The sequence below is a fragment of the Marmota marmota genome, unplaced genomic scaffold, assembly GCF_001458135.2.
Source record: "Marmota marmota marmota unplaced genomic scaffold, marMar, whole genome shotgun sequence".
NCBI classification, from domain to species: Eukaryota; Metazoa; Chordata; class Mammalia; order Rodentia; family Sciuridae; genus Marmota; species Marmota marmota.
The window spans coordinates 10,303,231-10,324,775 of NW_025999941.1; the positions used below are offsets into that span (position 1 = coordinate 10,303,231).

The following is a 21,545-nucleotide window of genomic DNA, read 5'->3' on the forward strand; positions in this document are numbered from 1 at the left end:
ACAAGACCTTGCTAAATTGCCCAGGCTGGCCTCAAACTTGCAATCCTCCTGCCTCAGCCTCCAGAGTCTCTGAAACAACAGTAATGCACCACAACATCTGGCTCAGCACACATTTTGTATACTTGCAGGCATGTACACTTCCATACCTCCACATGCTGCATGCCCATGACCTTGCATTCATGCTTTCACATCCATCCATACATATAAATTCATGAGCATGTCTATCCATATTCATGTACATATGTACCTACTCAGATTTGATCTGAAGGCAGACTCTGGCAAATAGGCCTGCAAACACATGCAAATACACACTTGCCTTCCCCTCAAACACATGAATGCATGCACCTGGATTTGTATTTATTCACATGTATTCATCCAGCCCCATGGACTTGCTGATCTCAGGATCATCAGCTCAGTACTGGCTACAGACTGGTGGGTGGAAGAACCTCTGAGCCCCAGGGCAGCCACAGCCAACTCCTGGGTCCTCCCACAGGCTCGGCCAGTTCCCTTCTCCAAGCTTCACTGCACCTGTTCTCTCTGCCCAGCATGTCCCTCTGTTTGGCCAAACCCTCTGGCCCTTCAAGGTTCACCTGAAAACATCCCCTGCAGGAAAGTTTCCCTAATGCCCTGGCCAGAAAGATCTGTTCCCTAACTCCCAAGCCCCCCTTGCCTGTTTTTACCACCTCAGCCTGCCTGGTGTCATTCCATGTTTTCCCCAAGAAGGACCCTGAGCTCTGAGAGGACAGTGATTGTAACTTACTCGCTCTTGTGTTCCCTTCCAATGCCAAGCACAGAGTGCTGGCTCTGGAATAGGAGGCTGAACTGAATGAACCATGCTGATATGCTGGCGCTGAAAGTTACTCTCGTCCCTTTGCACAGATCAATGCCCAGGGGTCTGAGAAAAACCAGGACCCTGTGGCTGCTCTCTCAGGGACTTACTCTATCTCATGGGCAGATCTGGGGCCCAGGGGCTGCCCTGTACACCCTTTCTGGCATAGAACTCTCTCAAAACCTTTATTTGGGAACCACCTCCAGGTCTTGTTCCCCTGACCACAGGTTCTCAGAGTAAGACCCATTAAAGGCTGGACAAGCCTGGGGGTAGATCTCATAACTCGCTTTACCTGCTTTGAGCAGACAGACACTTCCAGCCCACGGAAAAATGCAGCTTTTCCAAGGTGCCTAGAGATTTGCCCTTAGGGAGTGCTTTCCAGTGCCTGATTTGCTGTAACAGAACCACCCAGGGTGCTGGCCAATGTGGATTCCTAGGCCCATCCCAGCTTTCCTGAATCAGAACTAAGGTGGAGCCCAGGAATTAACAGTAACAATAAATCTTCAGGGTTAGTCCTAGTTAGAACTGAAAGCCACACTACTGAGTCCAAATTTTGGCATTGTCATTCACTAGCCTTTAAGCAAGTCCCTTAACCTTGCTGAGCCTCAGTTTTCTGGTCTGTAAAACGGGGATGACAACGGTATCTATCTTGTTGGTTGCTATTGGAGTTAAATGAGATCGCAAAAGTGAGATGTCCAGCACAGTGCCCAGGTAGGCTCAATAAGTGTGGAGTATTAGAATCACAGCCTCATGCCCTGGGACTTTTGAGTGAGAGCTAGAGCCTTGAAGTTCTAAGTTGGGAAGGGGCCCCATTGGAGGTCATCTGGATAACAGGAAGACTTGATGCAGCAGGGCACTTGCCCAGAGTGCCACGCCACCTAGTGGCTGGTGTGTGGGACCATGCCGAGCTTTCCTGCCACCTTGCAGCTGAGGTCAACCACCCAGCTTGCTGTAGCTTCCTTCCACTCTGCCTCCTGCCCAGTGGCAGCCTCTTCCTTGCCCCACTGTCCTGGGAGCCTAACTAGCTTGGCATCCACCCTGGCACTCCCCTCCAGGTTTATAATAAAATAGGTGACTCAGATCAGCTTTCCTAGCAGGGAGACCATGTGGCACAGAGGCAAGAGACAGGGAGAATCTTGGAGAAAATAGCTTTTTCAATGACTACCAATTACAGTCTGATATTCTCAAGGGGTCACTTGCTCCTCAAACTAGGGAAAGGACCTTTATTACTTCCTTTCCTGATCCTTCATCACTCATTCATTTCAGTGAATGAATTCCAATACACTCATGAATTCATTGACTTATTCAATATTGAAATGTTTTCCAAATACCATGTGCTCAGGTTCAGGGATGATCACCAGGGATTGATGTGAATATTTTCTATAAAAGGTCAGCTAGTAAATATTTTCGTTTTTTTGAGTCAATCTCTTCAGCTTTTCTAGCAAGAAAATAGTTGTCAGTAACATGCAAACAAGAGGTAGGTGTGGCTGTGTTCCAGTAAACATTTTTTTTTGTAGACATTGAACTTTGAATTTTATATAATTTTCAATGGTCATAAAGTATTCTTTTTTTTAAAGGAAGGGATAGTGTCTTTTATTTTTTCCACATTTTTATTGGTGCATTACAATTGTATTGATGGGAATTGTTACATATTTGTACATGTACACAATATGATAATATAACTTGGCCAGTATCACTCCTCAGTACTTTCCCCTCCCTCCCAATCTCCCATTTCTTGCCCATTTTGCTCTACTGATCTCCCTTTGATTTTTTAGGAGATCCTCCCTCACCTTTCTTTTCCTTTTACCTCTCTAGATTCTTCATATAAAGAAAACACACAACCCTTCACCTTCTGAGTTTGACTTATTTTGCCTACTGTCATGGTATCTAGTTCCATCCATTTCCCTGCAAATGCCATGATTTCATTTTTCTTTATGGATGAATAAAATTTCATTGTGTATACCACATTTTCTTTATTCATTCCTCCTTTGATGTACACCTAGCATGGTTCCATGGTTTGGCTATTGCAAATTGTGCTGCTGTCAACATGAGTATACATATTTCCAAGTAGTAAGATGACTTTAATTTTTCAGGATAAATACAAAGGAATGGTATTGCTGGGTCATAAAGTGGTTCCATGCCTAGTCTTTTGTCTTAAAGTATTTTTTTTGAATTTTTTTCCAACCATTTACAAATGTAAAGACTATTGTTAGCTGACATGCTAAAGAAAACAGGCAACAGCAAATGGGCCATAGTTTGCCACTCTAAGCTGCAGCATCCTCTGCACATAAGACCAGGTGTGGGCTGCACCCAGTTTGTGCCAATACAGAGTCCAGGCCTCTGGAGCATCCCAGGGAGGAGGGAGTTGATGTCCTTAAGCCCATCACAGCTTAACCATTGCAGCCTTCCTAAACTTTATCCTCTCCATGCCACATCTGTTAATCTGGGGGCTATTAGATCTCCTTTAGGACCAGAAGCTTTCTATGATGGCAGGAATATTACTGTTTAAGCACTTGGAATCAGAAAGGACCTGGGTCCTTGACCATCTCTTAGCTGAATGGTCTCAGGTAAGTTGCATAACGTCCCTGTGCCTCAGTTCCCTCATCTGTAGCACCTCTCAGGTTGTTGAGAGGAGATATGTGTGTACAGTGCCCAAACAAAGCCTGATGTTGAGTCAGTGGTTAGTGCTTATGGACTTTCCTCACAGTTTCTTCTCTACTCACCCCAGAATCCAGCAGCATGGCTCTGAGCCCAAAGTGCCTATGCAGCCCTTCCTTCCTTGCCAAATCTCAATTTACAAAATATAAGAACAAGGTCCCTGATGTTTTGCCCAGGAGTCCTCAACATCTGTACTCTAGGCTCCCGAGAGACATAGTCTTTGGATTTAGCTTAGACCATTTCCCCTGGCTTCTTTGCCTCCAGCAAAATGATTCCTAAACCATCCCTCAAGGATACCCAGTCTTTGGAGTGTGTACACATGAAGAGCTCTTGGCTGGTTCTGTTCCAAGGATGAGTTGTGAAGGAGGAGGCTACTTGGCTGGGGATAAAGGGAAGAGGAGCCCATCTCACACACCAGGCTGTAGTCCAGGAGTGGTCAGGCTGCCCAGGTCAAGATCTTGAGCAACATATACTTTAACCCTCCAGAGCTTTCTCTACTCTCCAGATATACTTCTCTTCTAGGCAGGTGCCCAGCTTGCAGTCCCCTTTCCTTCCCTCCTAGAGCCTGTTACCTTATCTGGTTTCATTATTTCAGAGCACTTATACCTATGTGAAATTTTATAATTTCTTCTTAGATTTATTTTCAGTCTCGCTTCCACTAGAATTTAAGCTCCTTGAGGGCCAGGGATGTTGGCTATAATCCTTGCAACAATCCTTAATGGACAGATTCATTCATTTTCCTCCTCTCTCTCTCTCTCTCTCTCTCTCTCTCTCCCCCTCTCCCTCTCCCTCTCCCCCTCCCCCTCCCCCTTCCCTCCTTTCCTCCCTCCCTCTCTCTCCCTCTTTAAATCAATGCACACACCATGGTCACCCAGTTAATGAGTGGTAGAATGAGGATTCAAGGTCAGGCCTATCTAAGGATCTAAAGTTCACATTCTGTGCCTCCACACTCAAGGCAGAGCTCATTTCACCCAGCAAGATGAGGATATATAAGCTTTGAGCCACACAGTGTCCAGTAGGAGTAGTGATAATGATGTGTCAGGAGGCATTTACGGGAGCCTTAGGAATGTACTCTGACAATACTGCAGGAGGCAAAGTCAAATGGCCTGACTCTTGCTATCTCTGATCTCATGGACTCGTTAGATAGAGACATATATTCTCCATCTCTTCACTATGATACAGATAGTACTAAGAGATACACAGGGGCACACAGTGTTTTGGGACATGTTTTAGTGTTTGAGCAGCTGTAACAAAAAACTATAGACTAGGTGGCTTAAAAAACATGAATTTATTTTTCATAGATCTGGAGGCTAGAAGTCTAAGATCATGGCCCCAATCAATTCAATTCCTAGTGAGTGAATGCCCTCTTCCTGGTTTGTGGATGGCCACCTTCTTGCTTTATCCTTCCAAGGTCTACAGAGAGATTGTTTCCCTTAAGTGTCTTCTTCTTTTTAAAATATTTTTTTAGTTGTCAACAGGCCTTTATTTTTTATTTATATATGCGGTGCTGAGAATCGAACCCAGTGCCTCACACATACTAGGCAAGCGCTCTGCTCCTGGCCACAACCCCCGTCCTCAAGTGTCTTCCTATAAAGGCACTAATCACATCGTGAGGATTCTACCCTCATGACCTAATTCCCTCCCAAATGCCTTCCTAGTACCATCATATTGGGGATTCAACTTCAAATAAGAATTCTGAGTGGACACAATATTTAGCTCATAGCAAGCACTGGATAGTCAGAAGCCAGGGAAAGGAAAGGGGGATAGGAAGGCAAGGGATATTGTCAGGGAAGACACTTTGGGCAGAAAGAGGGCCTATCTGAAGACTGGTAAAGGGTCCAAATGGCTAGAGTCTTCAGTATACTGGAAAAGAGCAGTGAGGGAATAAAAGACGGTGAGAAAGTTGGTTGGGGCCAAATCATGGAAAGCCTAAAAGAAATTAGAAAAAGACTGGGTTTCCTAGAGCCTGCGTGATGGAGAATAATACCAACAGAATACAACAGAACAACTGATTGTGTATGTTAGGAACTATACATTTTACAAAGTACTTCTGGTTCATTCATCCACTCTGAACTCTTCTTTATTTATTTACTTTTTTTCTTTTGCTGTACTGGGGATTGAACCCAGGGCACTTTACGGCTGAGCTACATTCCTGGCCTTTGACTTTTTATTTTGAGACATGTCTTGCTAAGTTGCTGAGGCCGGCCTCTAATTTGCCTCCTCCTGCCTCAGCATCCAAAGTAATAGTTCCTAACATGCAAGCAAGTTCAGTAAGAGCATGAGGTCCAATTTACAAGTTGTATAGATTTGAACAAGTCACTTCACATCTCCAAGGCTCACTTTCTTCATCTCTGGCAGCAGGATCCAATTCTCAGAGCTTTGGGAAAGATTTCACAAAACCAAACACATCGAAGGTGGTCTTTAACTTCTGGTCTTCAATTTTTTTCTCTGCAAAATTCCTGTCCGACCTAATTTAAGGGGGCTGTGGATGCGACTGTGTAAGGCAAAAACCTAAAGCAAGAATCTGGTCAACCAAACCGGTGAGCAGATTGTTCCCCGTTTGGCCGATGGGGCTAAAGAAGTTAGTATTTCTTGATTGTCTGAAAGCCTTAGAGAAAGGGCTTTGGATACTCTGTAACAGCATCTTTTAATACTGGCCACAGTGTTTTACTTATTTGGGACAGAGAAAGAGAGACACCTGGAAAGCAAACAACCGCATTCAAAAAGTTGAGGAGCTGGCGGCGCAAGCGCGTTAGCCGACCCGAGCCCTAGGGCCGCACCTTCTTTTGTCCCGCCCCCGCCCCTCAAAGGCACCAATCAGCAAGCGAGCCGCTGCGTGACGCCATCTTCCCGCGGCAAAGCGAGCTGGGGCGGCGCTTCCGGCTGATCGAGCCGAGGTACCGAGGTTATGGGCAGCCAGGAGGTGCTGGGCCAGGCGGCTCGACTGGCTTCCTCCGGTCTCCTCCTGCAGGTATTCTCTGTCGGGCTGGTCACAGCCCGTGCCAGCCAGCATTCGTGGGCAGACGGCCCTGGGGCAGACCCAGCCTCGAGGTGGAGCCCGTTTTGGAGTGGGTCAGCTGGAGACAGGTTGCGGTGAGGTGGCATCTGGACAGGAGTTGGGAGCCCGCGTTAAGAATCTTGACAGAGCAGTTGCAAACAAACCATTTTTTAAAATAAGCATTGTATTTCCCATTTGGTAGTAGGAGAAAATTTAATCAAGTGCTGAGGGTGAGACATTTCATACTGGAGAAACCGATATTTTTAAGACAAGGGATTCATTCCTCTGTATCTCATCCCTGACCTTCAAACACTTTCTTTTAGCTTTCTGACTCCCACTGAATTTAGACCGTATGGTATAGCCAAGAACAGGGATGTGGGTTCAGGCAGGCCTAGAATGGGACATGTACATGCTGTGTAACCCAGGACAAGTGACTTCATCCTGAGCCTCAGTTCCTCATGGATAGAATGGGGACGATAATAATAGCTAGCTCATAAGGTAGTTTCAAGGATTGATTGGGATCATTTAATAAATGCATTTAACACAGTACCTGTATCTTAGAACCGTGCACCTAATAAATATTGGATGCATCTTTCTTCTGTGTGACTTTGGATAAATCACTCCCCCTTCTTGGCTCTAATTTTTCTCACTTGCCAGATATGATACATGTCAGTCATCCAAGTAGTATCTAAATATTCTTTCAATCCTAGGAACTAGTTATTCTAAGTGATTTAATTAATTTCTCTGTCTCACTTAACCATACTTCACCCAAGTCCTGAATCCACCCTCTCCATTATCTTAGAGAGGCAGATGGAGGTTAGGAGAAAGAACTGGGCTGACTTGGGCTCTGTTTTGGGTCTTGTCAGTTCTTAGATGCCTGCCCTTGAGAAAATTGCCTGACATTCTCTTGAGTATAGATTTGCTCTCCCCACCCCCATCTTTTTTTAAATGAACTTGGGACTGAGCTACTTAGGCCTCCATAGCCGTATTGAAATCATATGCAGCTATTCTTTTTGCAGTGCTAGGGATTGAACCCAGGGTCTTGTACATGTTAAGCAAGCACTATACCACTGAGCTGTACCTCCAGCTCCAGTTTTCTCATTTTAAATGAGAACAGTAATGTAACTTCACAGGCTCATTAAGAAGATTAGATGAAATCATGCCTGCTAAGTGCCAAGCACATTACAAGTACTTAATAAATGTTAGCTACTTTTATTGGGTTAATGTGTTTTAAATGGTCAGTGTAGGATTGAGATAAGAGAATTTCCATGAAGCATGTAGAAGAGTGCTTTGCTCATGATCTGTGCTTAATGTTAGCTTCTCTTCACCTCCATGTTTACCTAGTTGTTTGTTTTTCTATTTCACAGTAAAAATAACTGAGTTCAGCACTTCAAGACAATATTGATTTTTCCACCTTTGATTAAGCTTTACTACCCAGGTTGGATTTATAAGAAGAAAACAAGTTATAACAGGAAATTCTCCTATATTAGGAGTTAGGTGGCCTGCCTTTAGGGTCAGGCTGGTCCATTTACTTGCTGTGTGGCATGGGGCAAATCACTTCACTTTGAGTCTTACTTGCTTTTGTGCATTTACCTGGTTGTTTTAACAGGTCAAATAATTAGCAGATGTGAAAGAGCTTTTTTTGTGTGCAGTGCTGGGGATTGAACCCAGGGCATCTCACATGCTAGGCAGTTGCTGTACCACTGAGCCACATCCCATTCCCAAAGAGTGTTTTTTAAAACCATAATTTCCTTTATGCAAATAAATGGAGAGGGTTGTTAGTAAGGGCCACTGTACGGGGCATGTAGTGGGTAGCATGAGTGACCTCAGTTTCATTTGCTTAAATCTTGATCCAAACCAATTAGGAGATATGGATATGAACTGAAATCTTAAGTTTCTTGGACAGTAACTTTGAAGTCAATGTGTGTTTATATGGTTTTTTTAAAAAATAGTCATAATTTTAAGGTTTTTTTGTTTGTTTTTGTTTTTAGATACTAGGGTTTGAACTCAGGGCCTCACACCTGCTAAGCTAGTCCTGTACCAATGAGCTACATTCCCAGCCTTTTTTAGGTTTCTTGAGTGTTTTAATTGGGTCTTATATATCCTTTTTCAAATTACAGTGCAGACACATCAGGTAGCTTTGCAATTACATTTTATTATGCAAGTATTTGAGAGCTTATTCTCTCTTAACTCTGATCCCGACATTCATTAATGCCTTTCATTTGTATGTTTTTAAAAAATGCTTTCACCCCTATAATCTCATTTGATCCTTGCAATCAACCCTTTAAGATACATAGTCTCATTTGACAGAGGAGAAAATGAAGGCTTTTAAAAATTAGAAGTTGATGGCTTTAAGAGCCAAATGGTAAGTTGAGACTCTTGACTGAGTACTTTTTCTAGTAAGGGATCTGTGATTGGTTCCAAATCTCTCACATTAAGTATAAAATTTGGTGTGTATGTATATACCTGCATGTTTCTAAGAAAAGGCTAGAGAACTTTTCATCAAACTCTCAAAAGGTCACCTTTGACTCCATAAAGGTTAAGATGTTAATTTTGACATTGGAAACCTTTGCATTGTGTTAACACTTTGGGGACACTGTTACTGGCATAGAGGTTTTCAGACTATATAGTATTTTGGCTTCCTTTGATTAAATCTTCCAAATTGCAGCTGTTCACAGATAACCTTAAGAATGCTTAACAGAGAAGTGATTTGTCATTTGCTGCTGCTATGTGGGGTGGGGTAGGTACGTGGGGAGGCGGGGTGGCATCACTTAGTGAGTACAGCTTGCATCCTATCCAGCATCTCCATTTGGCAGCCCCACTGAATGGCAGCCTCATTCTCTATGCCTCATGGGAAGAATTCTTTGTTTACATGGTTTTCTTGAATTGATAGGTTTGAAAGTCTCAGGATATGTGCCAAATGACAGTAGCTGGATTCTGTCTTCCCACCCCCATTTTATATTATTATTGCAGTTATTTTTTATTTTTATTTTTTGATACTGGGAACTGAATTAGGGCCTCGAGCTTGCTAGGCAACTGCTCCACTGCTGAGTTACATCCCTAGACCTTATTTATTTATTTAATTGAGACAGAGTCTTACTAAACTGCGCAGTCTGGCCTCAAACTTATGGTCCTCCTGCCACAGCCTCTTGAGTAGTTGGGATTGAAGGTATAACAACTGCACCCAGCTGTAGTTGTTATTTAAAAGATATGTTGGCTCAGGGTTAAGGCTGTGTGGCTCAGTGGTAGAGTGCTTGCCTAGCATGTGTGAGGCACTGGGTTCGATTTTCAGCACCACATATTTAAAAATGAATAAAATAAAGGATCATACATCTAAAAAAATTTTAAAAAAAGATATGTTGGTTCATTTGGTAGAGGGCTTGCCTAGCATGTGTGAAGCACTGGGTTCAATCCTCAGCACCACATAAAAATAAAATAAAGGTATTGTGTTCATCTACTAGAAGAAATATTTTTAATAAATAAATAAAAGATGTCAGTTTCCTTTCTGGAAAGGGTCAAATATTTAGTAAAGAAATAAAAGTGTGTAGTGGCCAGGCATGGTGATGAATGCCTATAATCCCAGCACTCCAGAGGTGAGTTAGGAGGATTATAAATTCAAGGCCAGCCCTGGCAACTTAGATTGAATCTCAAAATAGAAAACATAAAAAGGCTGAGAATGAAACTCTTGTAGAGCACCTCTGGGTTCAGTCCCAATACTGCAAAATAAAAAATAGAAAAGAAGGAAAGAAATACAGTATCTTGAGAAAGCAAATTTCAAAGAAATTAACTGACGTTATTGGAATCTCTGGATATTACCAGGCAAAGAAGAAAGAGACATTAGATAGACCTCATGATTCCTAGTGAGTCTGGTATACTCTCAGACTTTCAGTTGCTGAGTGTGTGCTATTTCTGAACAGTCTAGAGGGCCTGGGCTGAGGCCCAGTGTGAATCACTAACTACAATTCTTTTTGCCTCCTAGAGTGTTTGACTTTGAACCTAAAAAAATTTACTGAATCTATTGAGGACACCCTCTTTTCATCAGTAAATTAAGGAGACCTCCCAAGTGCTTTCCTGGCTGCTGCTGCTGTTTTGTTTTGGGTAGTGGGTACTGAACCCAACAAGGATGCTTTACCATTAAGCTACATCCCTAGTCCTATTTATTTCTTTGCGGGTTACGGGGGATTGAACTCAGGGGCACTTTTTTGTATTTTATTTAGAGATAAGGTCTTACTGAGTTGCTTAATGCCTCACTTTTGCTAAGGCTGGCTTTGAACTTGTGATCCTCTTGCTTCAGCCTCTCGAGCCACAGGGATTACAGGCATGCACCACTGTGCCCAGCAACTTTTTATTTTTTAAATATATCTTATTTTATTTTTAGTTGCCGATGGGCCTTTATTTTATTTATTTATTTACATGTAAGTGCTTAGAATTGAACCCAGTGCCTCACACATAGTAGGCAAGTTCTCTACCACTGAGCCACAACCCCAGCCCTCCTTTTTACTTTTTGAGACAGGGTCTTGCAAAGTTGCTGAGGCTGAGTCAAACTAGCAATTCTCCTCTGCTTCAGCCTCCTTAGTTATTGGGAATACAAGTGTGTGCCACTGTGCCTGGTTTTCCTGGATTCCTTGACTATTGCACAGGATGTTGAGAGACTCCAAAGAATGAAATTTCAGAAGAAAGGCAGACAGACTGAGCTGTTTAAAGGAGAGTCTATGGCAAAGCTGTGGTGTGTCATTACATAACATTGGGAAAAACAATCATGTTGTCCTCATTTTGGCAAAGTAAACATTCCTAACATAGTTTATTCTGTCTTTTTCTTCTTTTTCTACAGGTGTTGTTTCGAGTGATTACCTTTGTCTTGAATGCATTTATTCTTCGCTTCCTGTCAAAGGAAATTGTTGGCGTAGTGAATGTAAGGTGAGAGGGAATGCACTCTGCACTGTCCACAGCTCGCATCCCTAGTCAAATATATTTCAAGCTGTACCCGTGTATGGTTTAAATTTTAGAAACATAGACCTTTATCAGAAGCACAGCTTTTTAGCAGTGGGCTGAGGAGGAGGTGCAGGGGTGGGGAATGACAGGGCAATGCTACTTTTAATGGACCCATGGAGTGTTTTCCATTAGCAGCCTCCAAATGCACATTTCTCTGCCAGTTGTTCTGGTTTCCCTACTCTTAGAACCCAGGAGAAGAGTGGGAGTAATTTGTTACAAACCTTGTCTCAGGTGCAATACAGTGTTCTTGTCCTGCTGACAGCAAAGGGGGCAGGAATTCTCCAGTTCTGAGGATGTGCATGATAATGGCAGGGCTGGAGCCACCAACTTCCTTCCCTCCTTAGTGATTTTATAATTGGGATATATGGTAACTGGGGGGAGTCTGGGTCCTCATCATTAGGTTTTTAGAGACTCTGGGAAAACTGACTTGCTTTGTCTTTTAGACTCAGCTTGTTTCTTCTACTCTCCTCTTTTCTGTTCAAGGACACCCACACATGTTTTATATTCACAAATGACACAAAAATATATGAAATGATGTGAGGGCTCAGAATAGCTCAGCTTCTCAGGTGTTTCTTCATGTCCTGATAAACAAGACAGTGTGTTCTAGACAGCATTTTATGTCTGGTACTTACTATACACATGGTCTTGGTTCTGTTCTTAGAGTCAAGTGGCAATTCTCAATTTTTGATTGGCATAGGAATCATCTGGGAGCTTTCTACAAAGTAGGGCTGAGGAAGGGTGCTGGAATCTGTATTTTTACAAGTTGTCAGGTGCTTGTGAGGCAGAGACTATACTTTAAGAAATACTGTTTTGGGGCTGGGGTTGTGACTCAACAGTAGAGTGCTCGCCTGGTACGTGCGAGGCCCTGGGTTCGACCTCAGCACCACATGAAAATAAAGGTATAAACAAAAATACTTCAGGTTAAAAAAAAAAAAAAAAGAAGAAGAAATACTGTTTTAAAGGCAGGAAAGACGAGGGCCAAATGTTAGGTGCTCAGGATTTTTTCCCCATGCATCCTCCCCCAGATTGGCAGGTGCCTGCCTTGACAGCCCTTGTCTGGCCTGTCCCTCTGCTTTCAGCTGCTCTTTGCTAAAGTGCAAGAAGGCTTACCCAGCTGCTGCTCACCTGCAAGGTACCCGAACAAGACTGGCTGGGTTTCAGTGGGTTCTTCTTTTTTTTTTTTTAATATTTTTTAGTTGTAGATGGACACGATACCTTTATTTATTTATCTTTATGTGGTGCTGAGGATCAAACCAGTGCCTCACCTGTGCTCTACCACTGAGCCACAATCCCAACCCCATGCAATGGCCTCTTAATGGTTGTAAGCCTTACGGCCTGTCTTGAGATTCCTTTGGCCACTACCTCACAGAGCAGAGCCTTGCTTTCCTCTTGAAGAGGCTATCAGGTCACTAGTCTCAGTGTGACCAAGAGGTTACTTTGCTGTGTGGGGTCAAAGGCTTATCCTTTTCTTTTTATGGTCAGGACTGTACCTCTGTCCATGGCCACAAAACCTGCAGCTTTTGGGGCCACCGCAACAGTTTCTATCCCAGACTGTAGGCACACACATTCAGGTGTGCCTTATTGGTTCCCAACTCTTATTCAAGTAGATTGGAGTGGTGTGGCAGGGTGGGGTGGGGGTCCTGTAAGAGCTCACTGCCCTCCACCTTACTACCATGGTTTGTGACCAAGACCTTTTCTCCTACCTGTTGCTGAAGAAATCGCAGAAGTTGTCTGTGAAAAAAGTGGAGGCCTTATTGCTTTCTGCCTTTTCTTTACAGATTAACATTGCTTTACTCTACTACTACCTTCCTGGCCAGAGAGGCCTTCCGCAGAGCTTGTCTAAGTGGAAGTACCCAAAGGGATTGGAGCCAGACCCTCAACCTCCTGTGGCTAACGTAAGTTGTGCTTTGCCAGGAGATAAGTTTCAGGAAGGCAAGTGTAGTGAGTGTTGTACTTGAAGTTGGGTATAGTGGTGCATAGCTGTATTCCCAGTGGCTGGGGAGGCTGAGGCAGGAGGATTGCAAGTTCAAGGTCAGCCTCAACAATTTAACAAAGTCCTAAGCAACTTAGTGAGACCTTGTCTCAAAATAAAAAATAAAAAGTGCTGGGGGATGTGGCTCAATGGTTAAGCACCTCACTCCCCAGTACAAAAAAAAGTATGTAAAACAGCAATACTTGCCTGAAGCAGGTTGGGTTTTACAGTAGGGTTTAAGGGACTAGATATGAGACAGAAAGGGGAGAGTGTCTGTTTTGGAGTTGATTCTTGCTTTGTTTTCTCTTTGGTTGTTCAGGAGCCAGGAGGAGGTTCTGGTGGGGGTTCCTGGTCCAGATTTTTAGCCCTGATATTATTAACTTTGGAGATTGTTTCTGTTGTTTCTTATCATCACTCTGGACTCCACTTAGCCTGTGACATCTTTTGCCCTATAGTATCTTTTGAGCTCTTAACAATCACTTAGTCTTACTATTTTTTTTTGAAAGCCTTTTTAAGGAATTTTTTATATCTTTCTGCAATTTTGTTCTATGATTTTAGTTCTGAGTCTTTTAAAATATTCTCGAAGACCAAGTACATCAGCTAAAAAGTATAATGGCATTTCTGCCGCTAGATCCCCTCAGGGAAGACTGGTGGTTTCGGTTGTTTCCTAATGCTGCCCTTGCATAACTTCTTATTGCCTCACTGAAATTAATGACTGTCATAAGGGTTGATAGGCGTTCATTTTATTAGAGGAATGGCTGTCAATTTCCAGTCATATTTAAGTGCTCTGTGATACACATGTGAAAGGATACTGTGCAGTGGACTTTGGGTTATTTGGGGCTCAAAAACTGGTTGTATACTGCCAGTCATTCCAAGCATGGACAGCAAGCATCTTCTTTCTGGCAATTTTGCTTACCAAGTTCGTGTGACCCAGTGGATAAGAGTATAGGCTTTGGAGTTAAGTCAGTATTGAGTCCTGCTTTTGCTCTTGACTATTTATTCATGACCTTGGCCAAATTATTCATGACCCAGAGCTTGTCAGTCCCAGTTTCCTCATCTTCTAAATGGGGGTAATGACAGAGGATCATTGTGAGGTGTCAGTGAAATGAAGGGTTTGCATCATAGTGCCTATGTTCCTTACTAACAGATATTTATTGTGATGGCTCTTTTTATTATGACTACTTTATTCAATGTTATTATTTTAATATGTATTTATATTTATTTTAAATGTGAGTGTATCAAAATATGGTTTCTTTTCTTGCTCTTCTAGAGTCCCCCTGGGTGTGTTTTGGTCCTTATTCCTGGGCTGGGTCTGGTTGCAGTTGCTTGAAGTACCTGATCCTGATGTGGTCCCCCACTATGGAACTGGAGTGGTACTATTTGGTCTCTCAGCAGTGGTGGAACTTCTTGGAGAGCCCTTCTGGGTCTTGGCACAAGCACATATGTTTGTCAAACTTAAGGTCAGTGTGCCTTCTGCCAATGGGAAATGTGAAGAATAAGGAAAAGCATGGTTTATTAAAAAAGTTTTTTGTTTTTTTTAATAGAAACCAGACATGGCTCATGCCTCTAATCTCAGCAACTCAGAAAACTGAGGCAGGACATTGCAAATTCTAGGCAGCCTTAGCGATTTAGCAAGACCTCAGCAACTTAAGGAGACCCTGTGTCAAAAAATAAAAAGGACTGGAGCTGGGTGTGGTGACACATACCCATAATCCCAGCGGCTTGGGAGGCTGAGGCAGGAAGATTGAGAGTTCAAAGCCAGCCTCAGCAACTTAGTGAGGTGCTAAGCAATTCAGCGAGACCCTGTCTCGAAGTAAAATACAAAAAAGGGCTGGTATGTGGCTCAGTAGTAAAGTATCCCTGGATTCAATCCTCAGTAGAGGGAAAAAAAAATGCTTTTATAGGAGAGAATAATTTTCCCAGACTTGGATCGAAAAAACTATTTGCAAAAAGGTAATGTGATCAGTTAATTCATTTACTTGAAACTTGTCAGATTGTCTGGGCTAAAGGTTACTTTTGCTATATGATAAATGAAAAGCAAATTTGCTAATAAAGAAGTTATTAGTTCAGTCAGAATTTAGGACTATAAAACATTTCATATTTTTCTAGTGATTCTATTAGTTGTATACTACTATTGACTTTTCATCTTTTAAAATATATCATTTGGGCTGGAGTTGTGGCTCAGTGACAGATCCATATGTGTGACACTGGGTTCAGTCCTCAGCACCACATAAAAATAAATAAACAACAACAAAAAATATATATATATAATTTAATATATCCAAAATGTATATATACTGGGAGTGGTGGCTCATGCCTATAATACCAGCAACTTGGTGTGTTGAGTTAGGAGGATTACTAGTTTGAGGTCAGCCCTGGCAACTTAGTGAGATTCTGTCTCAAAAAAAAAAAAATAAGGGGCTGGAGTTGTGGCTCAGTGGTAGAGCACTTGCCTCGCATGTGTGAGGCTGTGGGTTGGATCCTCAGCACCACATAAAACAAATAAAGAAATAAATAAAGGTATTATGTCCATCTACAACTAAAAATATTTTTTAAAATAAAATAAAAAGGATGGGAATAAATAGGATAGCATCAAATTAAAAAGCTTCAGCACAGCAAAGGAAACAAGAATGTAAAGAGAGAACCTACAGAATGGGAGAAAATTTTTGCTTGTTACTTTTCTGACAGGATTAACGTCCAGAATATATAAAGAACTCAAAAAACAATACCAAAACCCAAATAGCCTATTTAGTAAATGGGCAAATGGAATTAATGGGCACTTCTCAAAAGAAATGGCTAACAAATATATGGAAAAAATGTTCAACATCTTTAGCAATTAGGGAAATGCAAATCAAAACTACACTGAAATTTTATCTCATTCCAGTCAGAGTGGCAGCCATTAAGAATGAAATTGTCAGGTTCAGTGGCGCACACCTGTAATCTCAGCGGCTTGAGAGGCTGAGGTAGGAGGATCACAAGTTCAAAGCCAGTCTCAGCAAAAAGCAAAGCACTAAGCAACTCAGTGAGACCCTGTCTCTAAAAAAATTACAAAACAGGGCTTGGGATGTGGCTCAGTGGTCGAGTGCCCCTGAATTCAATTCCTAGTATTCCACCCCCCCACACACACAAAAAGAATAAAATAATAATAAATGTGGAAGAGGATGTAGATAAAAAGGAATACTTTTATTTTTTAATTTTTATTTTTTGGGGTACCAGGGATTTAACTCAGGGTCACTCAGCCACTGAGCCATATCCCCAGCCCTTTTTTATATTTTATTTAGAGACAGGGTCTCACTGAGTTTTTTTTTTTTTTTAATATTTATTATTTTTAGGTGTAGATAGACACAACACAATGCCTTTATTTTTATGTGGTTCTGAGGATCGAACCCGGGTCCCACCCGTGCTAGGCCAGCACTCTACCTCTGAGCCACAATCCCAGCCCTCTTGAAGCTTTTTAATTTGATGCCATTCTGTTTACTGGCTTTGAACATGTGAGTCTCCTGTCTCAGCCTCCCGAGCTACTGGGATAACTAGTGTGCCATGGCGCCCAACAGGAATACTTTTACACTGTTGGTGGAATTTTAAATTGGTACAATCATTATGGATGAATCTCAAAAGATTAGGAATGGAACCACCTATGATCCAGCTATACCACTTCTCAGAATGTATCCTGAAGAATTAAAGTCAGCATGCTATAGCAATACCTACATACCCATGTTTATAGCGGCACAGTTCACAATAGACAAACTGTGGAACTAGCCTCATTGTCTATCAATAGATGAATGGGTAAAGAAAATATGATATGTAAACAATGGAGTTTTATTCAGCCAGAAAGAAGAATGAATTATGTCATTTGCAGGAAAATGAATGAACTTGAGAACATTGTTTTAAGTGAAATAAGCCAGACTCAGAAAGTCAAGGACTGTATGTTTTCTCTCCTGTGTGAAAGCTAGAAAGAAAAAAGGAAAAGAAAGCTGTATTTGTGGGTGTCAGGAGGAGGGAAGAAGAAAGGGGAAGGGGAAATACTGGGGAATGATGTTGATAAAATTATATTGTCATGTCTGTGTATATAAGAATGTGTAACAACAGAAACCACCATATGTATTATTATAATACACCAATAAAAAATATGGAAAAAGAAAAAGGATGAGGATGTAGCTCAGTGTTAGAATGTCTCTAGGTTTAATCCTCAGTACAGAAAAAAAAAGTATAAATCTTACAGCATAACATGCAGATGGGGACAGTGGCACATGCCTGTAATCCCAGAGACTCAGGAGGCTGAGGCAGAAGGATCCAAAACTTGATTTTGCAAGGCCCTAAGCAACTTATTGAGACTTTACCTTAAAAAATAGAAAGTGCTAGGGGTGTGCTCAGTGATAAAGCACCTCTGGGTTCAATCCCCAGTGCCAAAACAAAAATATAACATGCTGAAGATTCTTTTTCTTTCTTTCTTTCTTTCTTCTTCTTCTTTTTTTTAGTTGTAGTTGGACACAATACCTTTATTTATTTATTTTTATGTTGTGCTGAGGATTGAACCCAGGGCCTCCCACATGCTAGGTGAGTGCTCTACCACTGAGCCACAACCCCAGCTCCTGCTGAAGATTCTTGAACCTAACATCCAACCCAAGAAGTAAAATATTACCAGTGCTTATGTCCAACCATGCCCTACCCCTCCACCAGGGTAACCACTACTTTGGAGCTTCTGTTTGTCATCTCTTTGCATCTTTCCTTTTTGATCATGTCCATAAAGTGCACCTTTATCATGTGTCTGCAGGTGATTGCTGAGAGCCTGTCAGTAATCCTTAGGAGCATCCTGACAGCTTTTCTCGTACTGTGGTTGCCTCTCTGGGGATTGTACATTTTCTCTTTGGCCCAGGTAAGAGTCATGGCTATTAACTTTTTTTTTAATCTAATCTGAGTTTCTCTGCTTTTTCTTCTTGTTTGCACTACTATATGTTTCACATTTACAGTATTCATGCATGTAAGGAGGAATGTAAATGTCCGAAGTCTGGCCTTACCACAACTTCTCTGGCTGCCATGGTCATCCTGTTCCATACACTGACACGGCTGATGTTTTTAGAGTCCTGGAGATGGCCACACACTTGGCCACCTTGTCAAGAATCAAAAACTCCTTTTAGACATTCTGTAGGAAGGCCCATATCAAACTGATCTTTGATTGTCTGAAAGTCTAATGGAGGAGAAAAAAACAGTAAAGGGTGGGAATCGAATTGCATGTATTATTTTCCCTGGAGTTCAATCAGTTGTTTGCAGAATAGGAGGAAACTCTATCAAGCCTGTTTTAAATTTAGATTGAAATCTCATATAATTCAGAGAAAATGAATCAAGTCAGAGCAGGTACATTTTTCAGTTTTAGCAATTTTGATTTCATTTCCATTTCATCTTTTTCTAGTTCTAGTTCATATTTATGTTTCTAATAAAAATATAACTAGAGTACAGGCCCTATTTTAAAAATGAAACCTAAGATTAAATATATACCAGAATATAGTTTATATAAAGCAATGTATAGTTTTTATTAATGTATGGGAGACAAATTAAGATTCTTAGTAATCTATGTGAAATTCTTTCCTGTGTTTTAGGCAAATTTACATATAATTTTGTGGAACACTGAAGATCTAGATTTAAAATGAGTAAAATAAGAATGTACATTGCCTATAAAAGCAGTTTGCAGTTAGTTGCATATTTTGGAGAAGTTATCTGAGGTTATTTTTTTTGCCATTTATTGGGTCTAGAACTACATCACTTATCATTGTTTTTGTGCACTTTCTCTAGTAGGATAGGAAGATCATGGAGACACCCAATTATAGGTTGAGTTTTCTTGGAAGGCATTTGCATTATGAGTTTCTGGTTGTCATAGCTTTTACCCAGATCACATCATAGATTATAGTTCAGAGTCTGTGTGAGAGGTCTGAGAGCCAGTAAAACTTCATAACAGCAGGTGAGCACTGAATCCCCATTGTCAAACCTGCCTTCTGGTTTCTCCTTATTCTGGTTCTATGTCCCATGGCATCAGATGTCAAATAAAAGGGTTACATTAGGGAGAAAAAAACACATTTTTGCAGGGAGGGTGTCCTGAGGATTGAACCCAGGGGAGTTTTACCATTGAGCTACATCCCCAGCCCCTTTTATTTTTTATTTTGAGCTAGAGTGTCACTGAGTTGCTTAGAGCCTTGCTAAGTTGCTGAGGCCAGCCTCAAACTTGTGATCCTCCTGCCTCAGCCTTCTGAGCGCTGCTGGTATAATAGGAATGTGACAAGGCTTAAGACAATAACGTGTGTGTGTGTGTGTGTGTGTATCTGTGGTACTGAGGACTGAACCAAGAGCACTCTACCACTGAGCTACAGCCCCAGACCTTTTAATTTTTTATTTTGAGACAGAGTGTCACTAAGTTGCTAGTCTCAGATCTTAACCTCCCGAGTGGCTCTAAGCAACTTAGACACATCTGACATAATGAGTAACTCTTACAATTCAACAGTAAATAGAGAAACCACTCAATTAAAAAATGGGCAACGCCTGATGGCCCAATTACTGTAACTCCAACTACTCTGGAAATTGGCTGAGGCAGGAGGATCGAAAATTCAAGATCAGCTTGGGCAACTTGGTGAGATCTTATTTCACAATAAAATTAAATGGACTGGGGATATAGCTCAGTGGTAGAGAGTACTAGCCTAGTATGTTTGAGACTCTGGGTTCAATTCCTAATACCACCAAAAAAAAAAAAAAAGACAAAAAAATCCAACCACACAGTAGGTACCACTTCATTCCCATTAGGGTGACAATTTTTTTTAAAAATAAATTTTTAAAAAACAGAAAATAACAAGTAATTGTTGAGCATGTGGAGAAAATGGAATCCTAGTACATTGCAGGTGGGCATGTGAAATGCTGTGGTTGCTATGAAAAAATAATATGTCGGTTCTTCAAAAAGATAAACAAGCTAGGCCTGGTGGTAAATGCCTATAAACTCAATTACATTGGAAGCTGAGGCAGGAGAATCTAGTTCAAGGCCAGCCTTAGCAACTTAGTAAGACCCCTATTTCAAAATAAAATTAAAAAGAAAAGGGCTAGGGTTGTAGCTCAGTGATAGAGTGCTTGCCTACCATGCATGAAGCTGTAGGTTTAATCCCCAGTACCACACACAAAAAGTTAAAACAGAAATATCACATGATCCAGCAGTTCTACTCCTAAGTATATATACCTAAGAGAAATAAAAGCAAGCATTTAGGGTTGGAGTTGTGGCTCAGTGATAGAGTGTTTGCCTAGCAAGTATGTGGCACTCAGGTTTGATTCTCACTACCACATAAAAAATAAATAAAATAAAGGTATTGTGTCCATCTACAGCTAAAAATTAAAAAAAAATTTTTTTAAAGAAAATAAGTGTTTAATAAAAATTTGTTCCCAAATGTTTATAATGATACCATTTGCAATAGCCAATAGGTAGAAAAAGCTCACATGTCTATCAACTAATGAATGAATGGATAAACAAAATATGTTATATTTATATGGTGGAACATTATTTAGCTATAAAAATGAAATACTGATATATAATACAACATAGATGAACTTTAAATATATTAAACTAAGTGAAAGAAGTCAGATACAATAAGGCCACCCATTGTATGCTTCCATTAACATGTAATATCCAGGATAGGAGAGTCTGTAGAGATTAGAGTAGATTAGTGCTACTGGGGAATGGGGGAGTGGGCAGTAGCTGCTTAATGGCTACAGAGATTCCTTTGGGGGTGATAAAAGTTTTCTGGAATTAGTGATGATGATTATACAACAGCATTTATGTATTGAAAGCCTCTGAATTGTGCACTTAATACAGTTAAAATGGTAAAATTTTTTATTATGTGAATCTTTCCTCAATAAAAAAGTGGAGGATGCCAGGTGCAGTGGTGCAGCCTATAATCTCAGTGGCTCCTGAGGCTGAGGCAGGAGGATTGTGGGTTCAAAGCCAGCAACTTAGGCCCTAAAAAACTCAACGAGACCCTATCTTTAAATAAGATACAAAAAAGGGATTGGGGATGTGGCTTGGTGGTTAAGCACCCTGGGTTCAATCCCTGGTACCCCCCCCCCCC

General features: G+C 41.4%; 1 protein-coding gene across 6 annotated transcripts in view; it reads left to right on the plus strand.

Annotated features, from left to right (window-relative positions):
* The first annotated feature begins 6,327 nt into the window (after nucleotides 1-6,327).
* Nucleotides 6,328-21,545, plus strand: part of Rft1 (RFT1 homolog) — a 46,310-nt gene continuing 31,092 nt past the window's right edge. For all 6 annotated transcript variants that reach the window (XR_007346875.1, XR_007346876.1, XM_015494432.2 and 3 more), the window contains exons 1-5: nucleotides 6,328-6,458; nucleotides 11,317-11,402; nucleotides 13,256-13,372; nucleotides 14,720-14,909; nucleotides 18,224-18,325. Coding sequence is in view for 4 of the 6 variants with exons in the window: in XM_015494432.2 (XP_015349918.1) it covers nucleotides 6,396-6,458; nucleotides 11,317-11,402; nucleotides 13,256-13,372; nucleotides 14,720-14,909; nucleotides 18,224-18,325 (558 nt within the window). In the remaining 2 variants the exon portion in view is untranslated. The remainder of the gene's footprint in view (nucleotides 6,459-11,316; nucleotides 11,403-13,255; nucleotides 13,373-14,719; nucleotides 14,910-18,223; nucleotides 18,326-21,545) is intronic.